General features: G+C 35.2%; 1 protein-coding gene across 1 annotated transcript in view; it reads right to left on the bottom strand.

The window, feature by feature from the left end:
• Nucleotides 1–7,477: 7,477 nt before the first annotated feature.
• eif3ha (eukaryotic translation initiation factor 3, subunit H, a) overlaps nucleotides 7,478–19,020 on the bottom strand; it is a 58,690-nt gene continuing 47,147 nt past the window's right edge. The window contains exons 6-8 of the mRNA XM_058747342.1: nucleotides 14,697–14,817; nucleotides 9,911–10,043; nucleotides 7,478–7,830 (exon numbers count right to left, since the gene is read on the bottom strand). Coding sequence (XP_058603325.1) covers nucleotides 7,733–7,830; nucleotides 9,911–10,043; nucleotides 14,697–14,817 — 352 coding nt within the window. The 3' untranslated portion in view covers nucleotides 7,478–7,732. The remainder of the gene's footprint in view (nucleotides 7,831–9,910; nucleotides 10,044–14,696; nucleotides 14,818–19,020) is intronic.

The following is a 19,020-nucleotide window of genomic DNA, read 5'->3' as shown; positions in this document are numbered from 1 at the left end:
TGCATCAACAAACATCTCATTATGTGTGCATTGTCAAACTTACTTAAAGCTGAAATGTTTCTACTTCTTGCGTCACCAAATGGAATCCCTAAAACATTTTCTGAACACTTGTCAAAACAAAGAGTCTTTGAGATATTTTTTGCCTGTTTTATCATCCACTAGACCCAAATCATAAACTTGATTGCTCTGAAAAGTAAAAGTGCACTACTCCTCAACAAACTGCATGATTTGAGGTCTTTCGCATGTTAAAAGTGATTAAACACCACTATAAATGTGTCCATCCGAGAATATCTGCCTTCCTAAATCAGTATATTTGGGCTCTGTGTAATCAGATCATTAGTTTGTTTGTGCTGAACTTCATAAAGACTTGTTTGGCAGCTCATTTCTGAGCGAGAGCCATATGGTTCGCTCATTGGGCATTAAATATTCCTACTGGCACAACAATCCGATTTTGACAGATAATGTTTCCAGTGTGACAAGGTTTTGCAGCAAACAACTTATTTATGAGGTGCAATAACAAACAAATATGCTAAAGACCGTCTAGATGCAGCTTGTCTTTTTGGAAAGTGGAGATTTCACATACGCACATGTGCAAAGTCACTTATGCTATCATGAAGAACAGCTCAGAGCTCTTACTGAAGGCCACGCGAGTGGATTTCAGCACTGAAAATTGGGTGAGAATTTATTCCTCAGTTCCTGAGGTAAGCAATGTGAAAACGCTGACACTTCGGGAGAATTTACCGGCCTCCAAACCTTGAACGAGTTTCTCAAACTCAAGGTTAACCCGCACAGAAAGCATTTGTCTAAATCACCTGCAGGCGTCTGCAAAAGCCAGTCTGGGTCACCCGCTGCCTCTCTGACAGGAAGAGAGCGTAAGTGGTCTTGGACTGTCTGCTCAAAATGTAAAAAAAACACATCAAGCTTTTAGTGTCATAGCTCATTCAGGGGTTTCCTGGGCATTGTTATTGGCCAATTTGTTAACAATGGCCACTTGGAATGCAGCGTGACACCAGTGCCACGGTAATCACGTCCACCGGGAAGCCCCAGGGTATCTGTTGAAGGGAAAGAAAATTAGCCACCATGAAAACAAAATTGACAATTTTTACTTTTTATGGAGTATTGAAGATTAAAAATAATACTTGTTGAAATCATATTTGTAACCTAAATTCACCACTTCAATAATATGTATGAACTGATTAGGGCTGAAAACACAGGTACAAAAATATAGAATAGGATTTCAAGTGTTATATTTATTGATTCATTATTGTATTATTTTTCAGAAGAACAATTTGATCCAAACAGCAATTGTTGCAACTTGCAAAGTAGATTAAAATGTTTAAACGCAAAAACTACAAAGTAAAACTCTAATATTATATTATATTTATAGTACCAATAGGCTACCAGAAAAAATGAATGAAGTGAAAATTAAATTAAATTAATTAATGAAATGAACAACTAATAGCTATCTACAAACATACACTAAAACATTTTAATTAATGTAAAGTGATAAAACAAATTAACAAATTAACAATGACTCAACATTCGGAACGGTTCAAAAATCACCAGTGTTCTCTCACACTATACACTGTAAAAAATGATGGTGATTTTAACGGAAAAAAAACTGAAAAAGCTACGGTAAAAACCTGTTAAATGGTTAACGGTAAGTTCCCCTAATATATACAGTGAACAACTGTAATAGACATTTCAGACAATTTTACGGTGAAATACCGCTTTTGGAAGTAAAAAAAAAAGAATGTAAAATTTACAGGGAAAAACAGTAAATTGAAGTTCCCAGAATTCCCTGCGTTGCATTTCAAATTTTGTTTGAATTTGATGTTTTTTTCTTTGAAATAACTAGGTTTCTTCTTAGTTTTTTCTTACGAGTTATGTTTATGAGGGTTGTTTGTTTGTACATCTAATGTTGTTAAATTAATGTTTATTGCTTATTTCAGTTTAATGAGTCTCACCATGATGATGTTTAATGTTTATGTGAATGACACTGTGCACCTTCCATATATGTTATTATTTAAAAGCTGTTTGTGATGGGCTTTGGTTCATCATGTGACTTTCTCATCACCACCTGCATTTGGTGCTTATCAGTGTATTTCAAAGGTACAAAACAGATTTCAGTACTTCAGTAGGTTGGTATATTAACATTATATCAGTTAATGAAATTACGGTATTTAACTGTAAATTTAAGTTAAAACCGTAAAACCTAAAACGTTGCTACCGTATTTTTTACGGTAGAATTCCGGCAACCACAGCTGCCGGTTTTTTACCATAAATTTTACGGAATTTTTTTTACAGTGTACGTTGGAAAATCCAACTTCCAGAGTTGAATGGAACGCAGCATCAAATAATCATATTTATTTGCGCCAATATAGCCTATCAAAAATATATTAAAACTAGTGCTGTCAGAAGATTAATTGTGATTAAATCGCATCCAAAATAAAAGTTTGTTTACATAATATATGCGTGTGTACTGTGTATATTTATTATGTATATATAAAGACACATACAGCATATATTTTGAAGATATTTACATGTATATTTTTATATAAATTATATAAATACATTTAATATATAAGCGTAACATTTTTCTTAAATATATACATGCATGTGTGTGTATTTATGTATACATAAATATACACAGTACACATTATGTAAACAAAAACTATTTTGGATGCGATTAATTGTTTGACAAGACTTAGAATATTAATACATTTGGAATAAATTATGATGGTAGTTGTATCTGCCAGATATATCTTGTTTTATTGACAAATGGTAGGTTTAGGGGCAGGGGTTGAGTTGCGTGCTCATAAATGTGTAATAAATTTAATATAAATAAAACTGTTGTGACTGTTTACATTGAAAAATCACACCCCAACATATATTCAATAATGGCATTGTTATTACCCAATATATAATTTAATCATGACGATAAAATTCCCAGTATCCAAGTCCAAGTCGAGTTGCAAGTCCTCAACTTTTAGCTTCAAGTCTTAGTCATTAGTGCTCTTTGCCCAAACTAGTGTCTCAGTATTAATTACCACATCAAATTTATAGTAATTTATATCAGGATGTTGGGTAGAATGTGTTTTACATAGGCTAGTTTAATTTCATGTGAGATGGGTGCCCTTAAAACTACTCAAGTTATATTTAGGGATTGTGCCAAAATACAAGTAGTGAAAAAAAACTATTTTATTAGTAACAGAATAGCAAAGACAACAGAATTTCATAGAAATAACAGCTGCAATACTTTGCATGTGTGCATAAGAATGCTTCTATGTGTTATATCTAAGCCAATGAGACATTATTTGGAACCTCAATGAAACCGATTTAAAAACGAGAGCGGAAACGCAGAAAGAACTGCTTTGAAACAACTAGAAGAAATAACTGCTACCATACTTTACAAGTGAGAGGAAACATGCAATATGGATGCAGACAAACTCATGAAGACAGTCATTCAAAAATGATGTGCCATCCTTTATAACTAAGAGTAACAAAGAAAAAATGTTGTATCGCTAAATTTAGGGGCTATATGTGCGCTATATACAGACTGATTTACAACACGTGAATTTAATATTTATCCCGAAAGAAATAAAAGTGAAATGAGTGCCTGGTGAAGAGGGAGAAAAAATGAGTATATTTTAAAGTTATATATACACAATGCTCATTTTGTGAAAGAAACTCTTCTTCAAATTATATTTTAAATGATCATTAGGCCCATTGTGGCTTTTTTCCCTTCAAATTATAGCTAAATTGTTGGCAATGATTAATTTTAAATTAGATTAAATCAAGGTTTATCTAATAATTCTGTTGCACCAAACTTTAAATCTTTAATAATAAGCAGGTTTACATTTTAACCCATCATTTTGATCCTGGATTTAAGTAATACTTTAATCCTGTTGCACCATAACTTTAAACTCAGATTTAAATCTCAATTATGGATTAACTTTAAATTTAATGGAGGTTTAAATAAAAAGAACATGCAATTAAAATATGACTGAATAAAAACAGTGGAGATCTGCCAAAAATAAAAAATAAAATAAATAAAAAGTCTCAGAGAGGTGCTTATTACAAAAATTAAAGCACATGGAGTTGGCAGAGTGCAAGGGTCGTGGCGGGATGCGGATCCGTCACTCATAGTGCACCTCGTTGTCGGACAAACAAAAGAAGTGAAGAATATGTTTAGCATTTCACAGCAGCGGTCACGGTGATAAGGCGAGCACCAGTGATCGCGGCAGCGCCTCTCGTTTCTCATGCCCGCTCTGTGTGTCTGCTGGGCGGCGATCAAACGGGCAGGGCAGCGCTTTAGATAGCTAGAGCGGAGATAGCTACTAGACGAATCATGTCATTTTTTCCTTTTTCTTTTTCTCTGTTCTTTTGTCCTAAGTTATGCTATTACTACATTAATTTATACGAACATATACTGTATCAAGCGCTCCCTGAAAGCAGTCTCTGGCTTACTGCCAGTCAAGCCCAAGCACGCTGCACCCGTCTAGAGTGAACGACCCTGATCTGATCATAAAGTCTTTCCGAGTCACAGGGCTCAAGTCCAAGTCAAGTCTCGAGTCATTGCTGTCAAAGTCTAAGTCGAGTCTCGTCTTCTTTATGTCGAGTCGAGAGTCATCAAATTTGGGGGGGCCCCTCACAGCGCGGGGCCCGGTGCGACCGCACCATTTGCACCGCCCAAAGGACGGCCCTGTGTGTAGGCTCTCTACACATACATCAATAGCATTTAAATGTTATATATAGATATAATATATATATAGATATCACTATTCCAAATAGCAGGACGGATATTCCGAGAGTGGCGCTGAACGCAGGTATTTTGCGCTGCATGAAAAAAAATAAATAAATAAAAATTAAAAACCCGGTATAAGTGGGGCCAGCTACAAAGCCAAGTCAATCATTGGTTTATCCTCTCTATATCAGCCACTCTCAGCTGAGAACGCTTCTCTCAGGACGGGGGCAAGTCGCGCGTCATAATTATCCCAGACAGTTTAGGTCAGTCTGTATTAAGCGGCTTGTGCTTTATGACAAAGCATCCCACAGCATGGCGGGTGTAAAAAAAAAAAAAAATAAAAAAATAAAATAAAATCCCACCGCTTTCTTTCTAACTGGCATCAATTCTCTGAAGGACCCTGACAGGCCGTTCTAATGTGTCACGAGCGGGATGAACGCGTGACAGCCGTTTATGATAAAACCGCGTGGCGGATTTAAGCGGTGTGGTGAACACGGTATCGTTATGAAACGATGTAGGCCTGTATCTCCCAGCCCACTGTATTTTTCTTGTCTTAATCGGCAATCTTTGGTATTTCTCCTCATCACGCAAATCCTTCATTCATCTTTCCCACCCACACCTTTGCTAAATCAATATTTTCTTTAGGTTTTGAGGATTTACAAGATTACTTTTGGAAGGGTGGGGGAAACTCTTCTCGGCTCCTATCGCCAGTGCATAGAGAATCTGCAGTTGCCATGGCAATTTCAGAGAAGAAGGGGAAAAAAAGTAAGAGTCATGACTTAACAGCAAGATAACTCGTTTCATTTTATTAAGCCGAGGCATTGTCCATCATTACTGACAAGCTGATTTGAACAGCGCAGCCCGAGCAGCTGCTGTTTTTAATCAACGCGACATATTTCAATAGGTCGCGCGGTAACGCGGGCCTCGAATTGCCACACAGAGAGCCTCGCGAGGGCACCGAGCTAACGGAGCGACGCAGACCTGCGTAAACATCTTAAGGATGAATGACAAACCCGGGAACACGGAGTTCTGCCGTATTCCTCACAAAATATGGAGTACATTCAGAGTCTCGATGTTTGTTTTGCTTATACATCTTGTTTTCAAAAGAAAAGGACATTGCATCCTCAGAGTCGACGACTGTGATGCTGGAAGGATACTTAGTAAACCTTCTAAGCATCCTTACTGAATTTATTTTTTGGATTGTTTAATAATATTAAAAAAGACAAACAAAAAGAAAAGAAAAGAAAAGAAACATCCAACCAAGCAATATTCCACACATTTAAGAGCCCACTAAATTTAAAAACCGGTTTAAAGCTAATAGGCATTTGGATAAATAATAGCCTATGAATATCAATTTCTGTCATATTAAACTTTGGACATATATAAGACACATAAAAGGACATGTACTTAGATTGAGAAAAAAAAAAAAAAAAGTTTAAAAACTACAGGCCAACAAGCAAAGCTTTGTCTGTTTCACCCACGCCGTACTGCCAATAGAAATTATTTCTCTTTAAGGTTGTTAAAACTTGGGTATAATCTATAATAGAACAAACTCACACTTATTTCAGTGACCATGTGAACTCAGCCCACAAATAAGTGGAAATCTGTTTAAGTGGACTATCAAGTAAATGTATATTCAGTTTACTTTATTTCTAGTGTCTCAGCCCAAGTACAAAGTTTATTTTATTTTATTTTTTGGAACTCAAATGTTATGATAAAAAAAGACTGGAACGCATTACTATTGTACAGTAAAATGTACATTATTATTAAATGATTAATTATTATATGCAATAATTATAAAATGATATTAAAAAGACAGGAATTACTATTTTACAGTACAAAAAAAAAGTAATTCAATTACATTAATAAAAGTGACACTCGATAAATCTACAAAACAACAGAAAATATCTCTTGCACAATAGTAATAAAATGAGTAATTATATTTTTGTAATATACTAGTCAACATTTGAAGTGTGCAGTCCAAACAGCTGCTCTAACATTATGATATATTCTGAATTGAATGGATCATTTTTAATGGGTGTCAAGAGAGAAAGTTTATTTTAGCCAGATGATATAGTTACTACATCTACTGTAACAACATTAACTTCACAAGTGTCTGTTTTAGGATGCTTTACATTGGCAGCAACCAACTACTTTTACAGCCAAGCTGAAAGAGTCCATTTTCAATTTTGAGTTTCAATCACTGATAGGAATTGTACGTTTAAAATCAAAATTTCTCATGACTTCTCTGCATCTTGGCACTTTTTCAGCAAGCTCACCGTAATGCATTCTGGCATTGGCTTCTGTGAAGTATACATGCTGTTTTGCAAGAAGCAATCTATAATGCAGCATAATGTTGCAAACCTACCTTTCATGTCGAGAGCCCACCTATGATGCTTTGAAATGCACAGAAACAAAGTGCTTCTTGACAACTAACTGAAAGTGTTTTTATAACTAGTTTAATCGACAGCAGATGCAGCTTTACAGCGACCTCTGATCGCACGTAATCACTCTTGCTTTGTTAGAAGTGACATGAAAATCTTTACATACCAAAGACAGCATTCTTCAGCGCGGATAACCTGCTGTGGAAGAACATGAGCAAGAAACGCACTGCCGTTCACAGTGCACATAATTATTTGTGATTAAAGCTGATCCGACAGCCTCATTAAAACACCTAAAACCAGTCATTTAGTGCACAAACCCAGTGTGAAAGCAAGTCTGAAAGACAAATTCGAAAGAACTTCAATGGTATTACCAGTTTATTTCCAGCTTTGCCAAGTAATCAGACAGCAGGATTCTTCAGCACATATGCTGCAACTTGGATAATGAATAAGCATCAAAAAGACAGCAATGAGAAGATGCATACATCTTTATTGTACAAATTACAAAAAAATCTGCACAACATCTTCCCTTAAGCTCATTATAATGGTTTCTGTTGGAGGTTAGAGATAGAGAAAGGCAGATGCGTCGCTCCGTTTCGTCACTCTAGCTGTTGTGGCCCTGCAGTGCTTCTGCCATGAACAGTTTTCCAAGGTTCTGCGAAGTGAACTCCTTAATGTTCTGACAGTAGTTGTTGATTTGTCCTTGTGAAGAAGCAGAAGGAAACAAATTAATTATATACAACAAGACCAAGCGATATTGATTATTCAACTGGGGCGACTCTTTACACCCAAGAGTAAACAACACTGGCCACACAGCAATGAAGCCAGACAAACCACAAGAAAATCAGAGTTTGTCGTCAAGGACTTGGTGTATAACAGCAGTTCTCAAACCACGGCACATTTGAACCCTCTGGTGCTCTTTGGTCATTTTGGACTAAAATGCTGTTATTGGGGGGGGGTTCAAGAATTTTTTCAGTTCATCAGAATGGTATGAAACTTTGTAAAGGTTTTGGCACTTGCTACAGTAGTGGTCAGAATTATTGGCACCCTTGGCAAATATGATCAAAGGCGGCTGTGAAAATTAATATGCATTGTTAATCCTTTTGATCTTTTATTTAAAAAAATTCACAAAAATCTAACCTTTCATTGGATAATAAGAATTTAAAATGGGGGGAAAATATCATTATGAAATAAAGAATTTCTAGTGGTACCAATATTTGTGTCCAACGTGTATTTGAAAAAAACTTTTATGATTAAAGTATATTCCCATTCATATTCACAATTTTGAGCACTCCAGGGTGATTATGAACATGAAATTATCCAGCCATGGCTTCCTGTTTCACAGAAATATAAATAGGAGGGAAAACAAAGCCCAAATTCCCTTAAATCATCCATCACAATGAGAAAAACCAAAAGAATATATTTCTGATGTAGTACCAAAAATCCCTAAAAAATACAAAATTACATAAAAAAAAAACAACACTATTTAACTAAAATATTGTGCATTTCATTGAAATAAAGGTAATTTTTGACTGCCTCATGAGCTGCACCAGAGGGTTAAACCTTTTGGGTTAAATGAGCTTATAATATAAATCAGGTGTGTGGAGTAAGGAGAACATCCATGGTTTCTGTATTTATACATTGTTTTACAAGGTAATGGTATTTAATTGGCTAACAGATGTGGTTTCATGATAATTGCGAGAATGACATGTAATGGCCTTGGTGCATCAGCTGGAAGGGGCTGAAAATTGCAAACAAATCAATAATGTTTTGCACTGTATGCTATTGTGGAGTCATGAGTTTCAAACACTCTAAAAAATGCTGGGTTAAATACAGTGCTGCTAAATATTGGACAGAACACATGCTGGGTTGTTTTCAACCAACAGTTGGGTTAAATGTTTAACCCAAACTTCTGGGCAGTAACCCAACCGCTGGGTAAAAACAACCCAATCGCTGGCTTTGTCCATATTTACCCAGCGGTTGGGTACTGCCCAGAAGGTTGGGTTAAACATTTAACCCAACTGATGGTTGAAAACAACCCAGCATGTGTTCTGTCCAATTTGTAGTTGTATCATTTCCAGATCATAATGAAAATGTAAAAATAAAACACTATAAATAATAGTAATATTTATGATTATTAATAAATGCGTTTTTGTAGCAAATATTTACAAAAAAAATAGTCGCCTATATATATATATATATATATATATATATATATATATATATATATATATATATATATATATATATATATATATATATATATATATATATTTTTATTTTTTTACAATTTTGACAAATAAACAAACAACAACAACAGGAATAATAATAAATAAATAAATACTTAAGTAAAACTATTTTCTAAGTACTGGCTCAACTGGGACAGTGAAGAACATTTTTTTTTTTTTTATTGTTGAGCCCTGACTACATGTAGAAATGGACAAAATTAAACTTAATTAAATAAGATTAATCATGTTGATGGGGAAAAAAACAACTATTGACAAGCTTAGTACTTAATCATCCTCTTCAGAGATGATGGTTGTCCAATAGAAGAGGCCAAATTTAACTGTGAACTCCATCGGGATAAGAACATGGTGTGAAGATTTAAGACCTGCAGTTATTCCCATTCCCATTTAAACTGATCCATTCATTGCTGAATTGATCGATTCATGGATCGATTCTTTTAGACAGAGGACTATAAATTTCCAGTGCCCTGCAGAATATGCTGGAAGAAAAAGGCGTTTAACTCAGGGTGAACGGCGGCCGTTGACCCCCCGGGTACCTGCGATGAGGAGCGTGTCCATGCGCGCAGGCGCCTGCGGAGGTTTGAACATCTTGCTGATGTCTTCTTCCGGTAACGGAGGCTCTCCGCGACTCTGCCGCTGGGCGTTTTCTTGCTGCCTCCTTTGGAGATACTAGAGGAAAAGAGGAGAAAATGAGCAAAGGAGAAACTAGAAACTTTTCACTGAAGAACTTGGGAGTGACCCAAGCAGCATCAACAAGACAAAAGGGTTTCAAAGATGAAAACTGAACCAGAATGGAATAAAGGAAAGGAGGATTGGAATTCCAAACAACACCGCTGGCATAAAATAGCCACATCACTGGAGAGTTCAGGGTGTCATTTGAAGAGCAAGTCTGATCGTCCCTAAGAATACAGATGTATTTCTGGGTATCAGGACACTTGCGGATCACTGCATGCTGTGACGCTGTGTACTGCAAGCTTCAGGGAAAACTTATTCAAGCATGGGTTAGAGAGGAGGACGGGTGGTATGAAGGTGTATATACGGTCGAAAGGATGGAATCTCTGGCCATTGCACATTTCCATGACCTCATGACGATTTTTGACTACATTTTAAGTCTCAAATAAGTGCAGACTAAAAAAAAAATAAGAAAACAATCAGAGAAATATGAGAACAGAAAAATAAGAATAAAAAGATTAAAAAAAGAAATGTAAAGAGAAATAAAAGTAGAATAAAAAGGATGATTAACAATTTAAAAAGGTACAATTAAGAAAAACAAGAAATTAATAAAAAGTATTGCAGGCTTGGTGCAGCAGAAGAGAATTCTTCAAAAAAAAAAAATCTTACTGTTCAAAAACGTTTGACTGGTAGTGTATGTCAGCCTATAGTTTGAAGTTAAAGATATTAATATTAATAAGGTGAGTCTGAGATCTTTATTTGACAGTGATTTCACATTTCTTGTTTGTATGAAGGCTAAATACAAATAAAAGGTGAACATTATAATATTGGGGGCAGCACAAATACATTCTAGTTTATCCTTTTTATTCTCCTTTTTTATTTTTATTTATATTTCTCTCTCTCATTTCACTCATCTTTGTTTTTCTTGCTTTATTATTTCTCTTTATTCTATTATTTATTTTTTAATTTCTGCGTCATTTTTCTCTGTATTTTTTGTCTTATTTTATTTTTGTTCTCATATTTTCCTGATTGTATTCTTATGTTTTTGCTTTCTTTTTCTCCAAATGGCCAAAATTTATATCACGATATATTCCTTAATTTCGGTCGATACGATATAATTCCAATATCAATATGAACACTTAAAAAAAGCCTCATAAAAACTGCCAAGAATGCCCACAACAGATGGCTGTACCTGCAATCTTATGAAAAATGAATTTGCCAAGTCTATGAACTCCTCCTATTAATTAAATAAACAGAATAATAATTAAAAAACAAAAAGCAAAACAAATCTATAAAATACATAAATTATATGAAGCAGCTGTGTGTTTAATCCACAGGTTTATCCAAAATTCTGCATTACATCCACACTGTTAACGTGACGTACCGCCCACCGCAGTGTCATTACTTCAATGTACATCTCAAGGCAGGTTGATCTGACATATCTGCAAACAGCACAGCTCCACAAGTCCTCGATTTGCCCTAGATTTGTCAAGCTCGACCATTCAGGGTTTTTTCTTTCTTTTTTTTTAAAAGGTGCAGTAGATCAAATTTTAATATATGGTATATTCATGGGGAAAAAAAGACGAGAGGAATTCACATCCTATTTGAGTTGGTGCGACTTATGTCACCGCTGAGGATACCGGCCATTTTTGTTGAAATTAGGCATATGATTTAGGAATGCAAACTGCCAACACAGCGGCAATTCTCTTTGATATTAAATGGTGATTGATGCGGGTCATTTGGTTTATATGGTTCACCCGGGGACCGGCGCGCGCGGGGCTGTGTGGAGGCGGAGACAGGAAGGATATGATCGATGACAACAGTAATTACGGCAGATTTCAGCGTGCTTGATATAGGAGCCGTTGTGGCGACCTGATCGTGACCAAGCCGCCGGGGTCTGGCCTCATTTACGCCGCCGTTTGAGGGCACCCTTTAAATTTCTTTGAAAGGATCAACCATCCTGTCAAACAGGAAGTGCTAATGGTCTAATAAACACTGAAGTCTCACTGGAGAAACGTCCCCTGATTGCAGAGTGTGTTTTGTTCTGGAAGAAAGCAGTGCTTTTCAAAGCGCTAATGAGGCAAGAGCAACAGTCGAAAGGCGTAGAGAAAAAAAATTCAATATTTCACAAAAATAAAATTATTTATGCACATGAAGCCATTTCAAAACCAACCACGATTTTATCCAAAAGGAGAAGTTTAGTAGATCGCCTCAGGTGCTGTTTTCCATATAATGAAAATAAATGGGGATGGGTTTCTTCACATTTTGATTAGAGAAAGGAAAATGGTTTTAATTGATACTATAATAGTATATACTCAATACTAAAATTTAAATTATCAATATTTTAATTGGCTTTTTATATTTTCATGGTTTCATTTTAGTTTTAGTATTTTGTATGTGCTTTTGTAATTTTTACTGGTCTTTTTTATAAAACATTTCTATTTAGCTTTATACTTCAGTCTTTAGCTTCATTTCATTTTTTTTTGTCATTTTAGCACATAAAAAGTATTTCATCTAGCATAATAAAGAATTATATATATATATATATATATATATATATATATATATATATATATATATATACATTCTTGGGAATATAGTTTTAATTCATCTTTTTTTAGCGAGACTTATTTTACCATTATGTATATACTATTATAGTATTTATCAATATTTTTAATTAATTTATATTTTTTATATTTCCAGGTTTCATTTTAGAGTAAGTTAGTCATTTTGTTATTATCATTTTTAATTGTCTTTTCTTATTTCTATCTAGCTGTATTTTTTATTTCAAGTTTATTTTTAATAATATCAGTACTTCAACTTATTGCATTTCATTTAGTGGTCAAGGCAAAATTTCTGATGCGGTCAAAAATGACACAAAAAGCATAATAAAAGCATAAAAGAAACTCGTATGACTTGCATTCTATATGGAAAACATGTTTGAAAAACGATTATTCTGCTCATTTATTGATGCTTGTAGGGCAAAAATTACACACTTTACTATTCAATTTTGGCCCATTCCCCTTTTAAAAATATTGAATGGCTTAAGACTTGAAAATATAATGCAAGTTATACAGACCATTTCTGTTTTCTCATTTTTGGAGCCTCATTCACTTTCATATGGAAAACAGTGGCTTGGACATTCTGTGAAAGATCTCCAATTAGATTAAACACACACAGAAAAAGTCAAACGGATGTGTCATTTTGGATGAACTATTTCTTTAAGGGCTTTTGCATTTTCTACTAATTAACATTTTCCATTGAGCTACTTTCTCTTTAATTAACATCTGTAGGCTTTGTTCACTGCTGAAGACCATCGCTGATTTTTCAATTTTTCAGATTTACTAAAGCCAGAGCATTTCCACCTGGGAAGAGCAAGCTCTCCAGGGTAGAGAACAAAAACAGAAACGAACTTTGACAAATGTGCAACCATTCCAGCCGTTTCTGTCATATTCATAGCGTGACAACATGTTATCATGGAGCGACTTGAAAAATAGGGTTCGGCGTTATCTGATTTCAAGGGTGGCCTCTCTTCAAATGATCCCCTTGTAGGTCAGATATAACACAACTCCATACAAAATAAACCCAGAAGCGTCCCGTACTATTTCACGCTGCTTTCTGTTTTCAGGTGGTGCTCAGAATTCATGTTTACAAAATGCCTGCAATGCAAAAACCTGAAAATGTCAAGGGCATTTTGGATGATTTGTCAGCCTAGCGAAATGGATAAAATTATGAATCTGAAGCGGGTGAGGACTGTAAATTAGATGGCCCTCCTGAACCCTAAATAACCATCTATTGACCAGTTTTATCTCAGCTGGAGAGCGACGTCAGCCATTTACGGCACAGGTCATTCCCAGCATGCAGCACATTTTCATGTCCCCATCATACGTATAGGATAAAATATTACATTCACAATGTCAAAGATGGAAATAACATTAGTTAGTTTTCTTTATCACAATAAATCAATTAATTGAACATAAGGGAGATTTTAGAAATTATTTTGATTTAGCTTTTCTTTTCATATTTTTCAGTTTTTATTTGAATTTAAGTTTTAGTAATTATGCTACATGCTTTTTTTATTTTTAAGTCTACATTTTACATCTATTCAGGTTTATTTCAATGAACAAAAACGTTTTTAAGAGGTTTTAGTTCATAACGTGATTTTGGGGTTTTCCGGCATCCTCAATACCACATTCTAGCCTGTTTTATTTTAAATTCCCTTTAATTTACAAAAGCCGATTTAAAGGACATCATCCTCCAGGAAGTGACATCCTTTGGGAGGGAAAAAACTATTATCATTTACTTATGCTTGTAAATTGCATACATATTCATTATCAATAAAGCTTATGCATCCGAGCTGGACCAAAACTTATTTCTGAAAGTTGCTTTAATAGAAGTGCAATTAATATCAAAGTCTCTGCATTTCCTTCAAGAGTATGTGTGCATCCAATCAACCTCTTCTGGACCTGCGCTCTTATCCTCAGGCATGTAATTAGACATTTCAGCCACTCTAAACAACAACTCGGGCTGAAACAGCTCTGCAGTGCACACTTTACAAAGCCAATTCAAGAGAGAGCGACGGCGCATCAGATCAGCGGCCACAGAGGAAAAAACAGAAGAGAGAAAAAATAAATAAATAAATAAATGTACCTGCTGCTTCTGCTGCGTTTGTTTGGTGAGGTTGCGGCAGTACGTGTTGTACTTGACGATGTCTTGGCTCATGTCATCCATACGGTCCATCAGCAGCTGAAGGCTCTTTTCCAGGTGGTTACTATGGCAACAGATTGACAGATAGTTTAGTCAAACAAAGTTTGCGTAATAAACGGGTGACTGCACATCAAAGTGTAATTGCTCCACAGTGATCTACTCAATTAAAAACCCAAGATGACAGTAGCATGATGTGCCTGATAAGGATGACTATCTGCTCTGAATTTACATGGATGAGGGAGACGTCTAATTGTAGCATGTGCCGATTTACGAGGGGCCACCAAATATAACCTTCTCCTGATAGATCGGCTCTGTTCCAAAACCTATTAAGCTGCCTATGTAGACAGCATATTAGCAGGCTGAGCCAACACAGAATCCAAGTGTTCCAAGTGCTGCATATGTTGCTTTTGGACAAATTCTAAACAACTGCATGCATTCTTCATCAAGAAAGCAATCCCATAATGCATTCCCTAGTTGTTATAACATCAAACTTGAGTCAAGCCTGCCAAGCTCTTCGTGTGAAAAGCACTATTTTTTTATCATTCAAAAGTAGAGTGTGTAGGGGTGCAATTTCAGTAAGAATGCCGTCTATGTAGGCAGTATACAGCAAGGCAGCTCAGCAGGGTTTGGAATGGAGCCATTCTACCTCGTACTGTAATTCCCCGAAAGCCAGGTGAATTACTTTATTAATCAAGATTAGGCTTTCAAAGACAGTCATTTCCATTTTTATCTGGGGATAACGTGCAATCACAGAGCCCTTCTGAGAACATTCTGGAGCGTTAGGAAAAAGATGACACCAGCTACTCAAAACACTTTGAAGATAGTAGCAGACAGTAAAAATGCTATGGTAACTGGTTAATGGTAAGTTCCCTTACTATATGGGGTGAGAAACTATAGCTGTAATAGATCTAATGAGACATTGATTCAATGTAATTTTACAGTAAAATACTGTTAAATGTAGTTCTTGGAAATCATCTAAGTTACAGTGAAACAACTTAAATTGACATTCCCAGACATTCTTGTGACAGCTCACATTTGATGATTGTTTCATTGAAATAACAGTTTCTTACATACGTTGTTGAATTAATATTACATTATTTTATCAACACGTTACCATGGTGGTGTTTATTTGTATAACACTATGCATCTTTTCATATACATCAGCTTTTGGATCAGCTTTTTGTTTTTATTGTGATTGTCAGTGTATTTATAAAAGTAAAGAACTGAAGTGTAATTTGTGAAGTGTAAGTTCATTCTGTACAGCGTAAGCTGCTACCATATTTTTACGCAAAAAGGGTTTTTTTTACCATAAATTTCACAGGTTTATTTTTTACAGTATAAAACTAAAAGCAAGATCTAGTTCAGATCAATGCATGTTTTAGAAACTAATTTGAGCTATTTTAAAAGGAAGTGTCAACTAAGAATTAAAAATCTGTCTTTAATCATTCCTCATGCCATTCCAAACCTTTCTTTGACTTTCTTCTTTGAAACAGAATATCTTAGCCACTCTTTCAAAACAAATAACAGTTACTGAAGATGCTTCAAAAAGCATGCAAAAATGCCAAATATCATAAAAATGGTTTATATGACTCATGCACTCGATTCCAACACTTCTGAAGATCTACGAAAGCTTTGTGAGTGTAAAAGACCACAATTTAAACCATTAAATCACTGATTGCCCCTGTAGTGAGCAGTTATCCATTGCGACCAAATAATCTCAATCACTCAGAGTGAAAAGATCCAACTCAATGAAAAGATCCAACAAACCAGCAACGTTTGGTTCACTAATCAGAAAGAACTACTACTTTCATTAAATGCACCAAGGAGTTCGATTTTAATTGTGAGCTATCGTATGTCTTCAGATGACTCCGAATCGAATACACGAGTATATGAAGCACTTTCGCACCCTTTAGCCCACATTTCATTGTAATTGCATGGGGGATAAATAAATAAATAAATAAAAAAGTGCGACCAGCACAGTCTTCCTGCGTTTCACAGGAAAAAGCAGCACTTTGGAATGACACGATGCCCAAGCAAACGAGGACAATTTTCATTCCTTTAACATTCATCATTACATGCTTTCAAGTGTTTTTTGGAGTGACACATCTGCTCTATAGACCTATTGGTATTTGCCAAGAAAGGAAAGGGCATCTCTGTACACAGGAAGACCGAAATTACATGCTGAATACATTATCATTATCTGCGTGCTGATGGGAAGGCTGAATGATTTCACCAGCAGGGCCTATTAAACACACTAACTCCTGGGATGTTCTGAATTACAAATGAAAGACTTACTCAAAATGGCAAAGATTGTGCCGACTCATAAAGCATTAACTATAAAGACCAAAACACCTGCTCACATCCCAAGTATTTAGTCTATCAATTAGTCTGATTCGGAAGAGGGGCCTGAACAGCTGTGGCTGCTGGGGGAGCATAAACAGTCAGAAAAATGACATTTCCAGTTCCTACGTTCATTAAAGACGGCGAATCAGAGAGGAAAAAAAAAAAAAAAAAAAGTGATATTTCTTGCTCTTTTGAAATAAGAGATCAATGTGCTGTGTAGATCAGAGCTGGGTGATATAGCTAAAAAGAATCTTGATGTTTTCCAGCCTTTTGATGCAATTCTATATATATCTTGGTATTTATCTTTGTGTTCCGAAAAGGCTTGAAAGGGTTATTTCTTTTCAATCAGAGGAACCAAACAGCCATTGTAGCCTAAATATGTCTAAGACACAAACTAAACTGCTGTAAAAATCTAGTTGAAAAATAATCAAGGCATGTTTTGCACACCATTTTATTTTCAGTAAATGTGCAAGAAAACGCTACCGTTTAAATATCTGAGGTAATTTTTTTTTTTAATGCAGTAAAATGCAAAAATGCATTAAACAGTAATGTGAAAAATTATTACGATTTAAAAATTCTTCTCGACTTTAATGTATTTTAAAATGTAATTTATACCTGTGATGCAAAGCTGAATTTTCAGCATTTTAGTCGCATGATCCTTCAGAAATCATTCTAATATGCTGATTTGCTGATCAAAAATTTCTGATTATCATCAACGTAGATAAAAGAAAAGCTTTTATTTGAAATAGAACTATTTTGTAACATCATAAATCTCACCTTTGATCAATTTAATGCATCCTTGTTAAATAAAAATTTCTCCCTCAAAAAAAAACAACTTACTATCCCCAAACATTTTAAAAGGCATTTTCTTTTTCCATTTACATGCACTTTATCGAGCAAAAACACAACAACAGTATTTATCTACAGCTATTTTTTACGACTTCTATGAATGTTTGAGAAATTAATTAAATAATGGAAAAATCTAAACATTTTTAGTGCAAGAAACCCTGGACTTCAGAGAGAGAGAGAGAGAGAGAGAGAGAGAGAGAGAGAGAGAATAATGCTGTAGAATAGATCTCTGATATGGACTCTAATATTTCCTCTAAATTCAACACGTTTAATACACTGTCCTTGAAACTACTGGTCATATTAATTCAATAAAAAAAAAACCAAATAAGAAAAGAAAATTCATTCTGAACGTAATGAGGCTCATTTCTGGGAACTGCTCTCCTGGAAACGGACTCGACTCAATCTGTAATAAAATTCCGTTGAAACTAACTGGATTAGCCAAATTAATTTAGACGAGAGGACTATTTGCAGGAGAATAAAACGTCCAGCTCCAGCTAGAAGCATTAATGATGGACCCCCCCGAAAACGTCATTTTAGGTCAGTGGCTCTTATCTGGTATGCCGTTGGTCTGTTATCTGGGAAAAAATTATGTTAAATATAAATAAAATGCAACTAACCATTTTATTGTGCACAATAAAGAGGATTCTAAACTTTTAAAATGCATCCCTATCAGTTGTTATTGACTTCCGGTCAAACTCAAAACCACAGTATTTTAGCACAGAGTCGGTTATGGCTTGGTTATAATGTTAATACTAACAATATTAACTTAAAGATCAAATAAGCAACAGCTTTTGGCTATACTGGCAGATGACGACATACTAGATGCAAAAGACATATCTAAATCTGAGGTGTGATGTTTGTATTTGAATTTGCCTGAAATCAACCGAATTCAAATGTTGTAATTGCTGGAATAAAATCACTGTTTGCAGCATTTCTTTGCTCCCAGAAGACTGGTTTTAACGGCAAGACCTATTTGGAGTGTCAAGATGAAACTGTGCCGTCAGGGCTTGTCAGCGTGTATTGCATTTCCTCGGTCAACTTCCTGGGCAAAACAGAGCCGTGGCAGAGAGGCTTA

This window comes from Onychostoma macrolepis, chromosome 16 (assembly GCF_012432095.1).
Source record: "Onychostoma macrolepis isolate SWU-2019 chromosome 16, ASM1243209v1, whole genome shotgun sequence".
In the NCBI taxonomy this organism is placed as follows: domain Eukaryota; kingdom Metazoa; phylum Chordata; class Actinopteri; order Cypriniformes; family Cyprinidae; genus Onychostoma; species Onychostoma macrolepis.
Note: the sequence above shows the minus strand (reverse complement) of the source record. Positions and strands in the feature narration are given on the sequence as shown.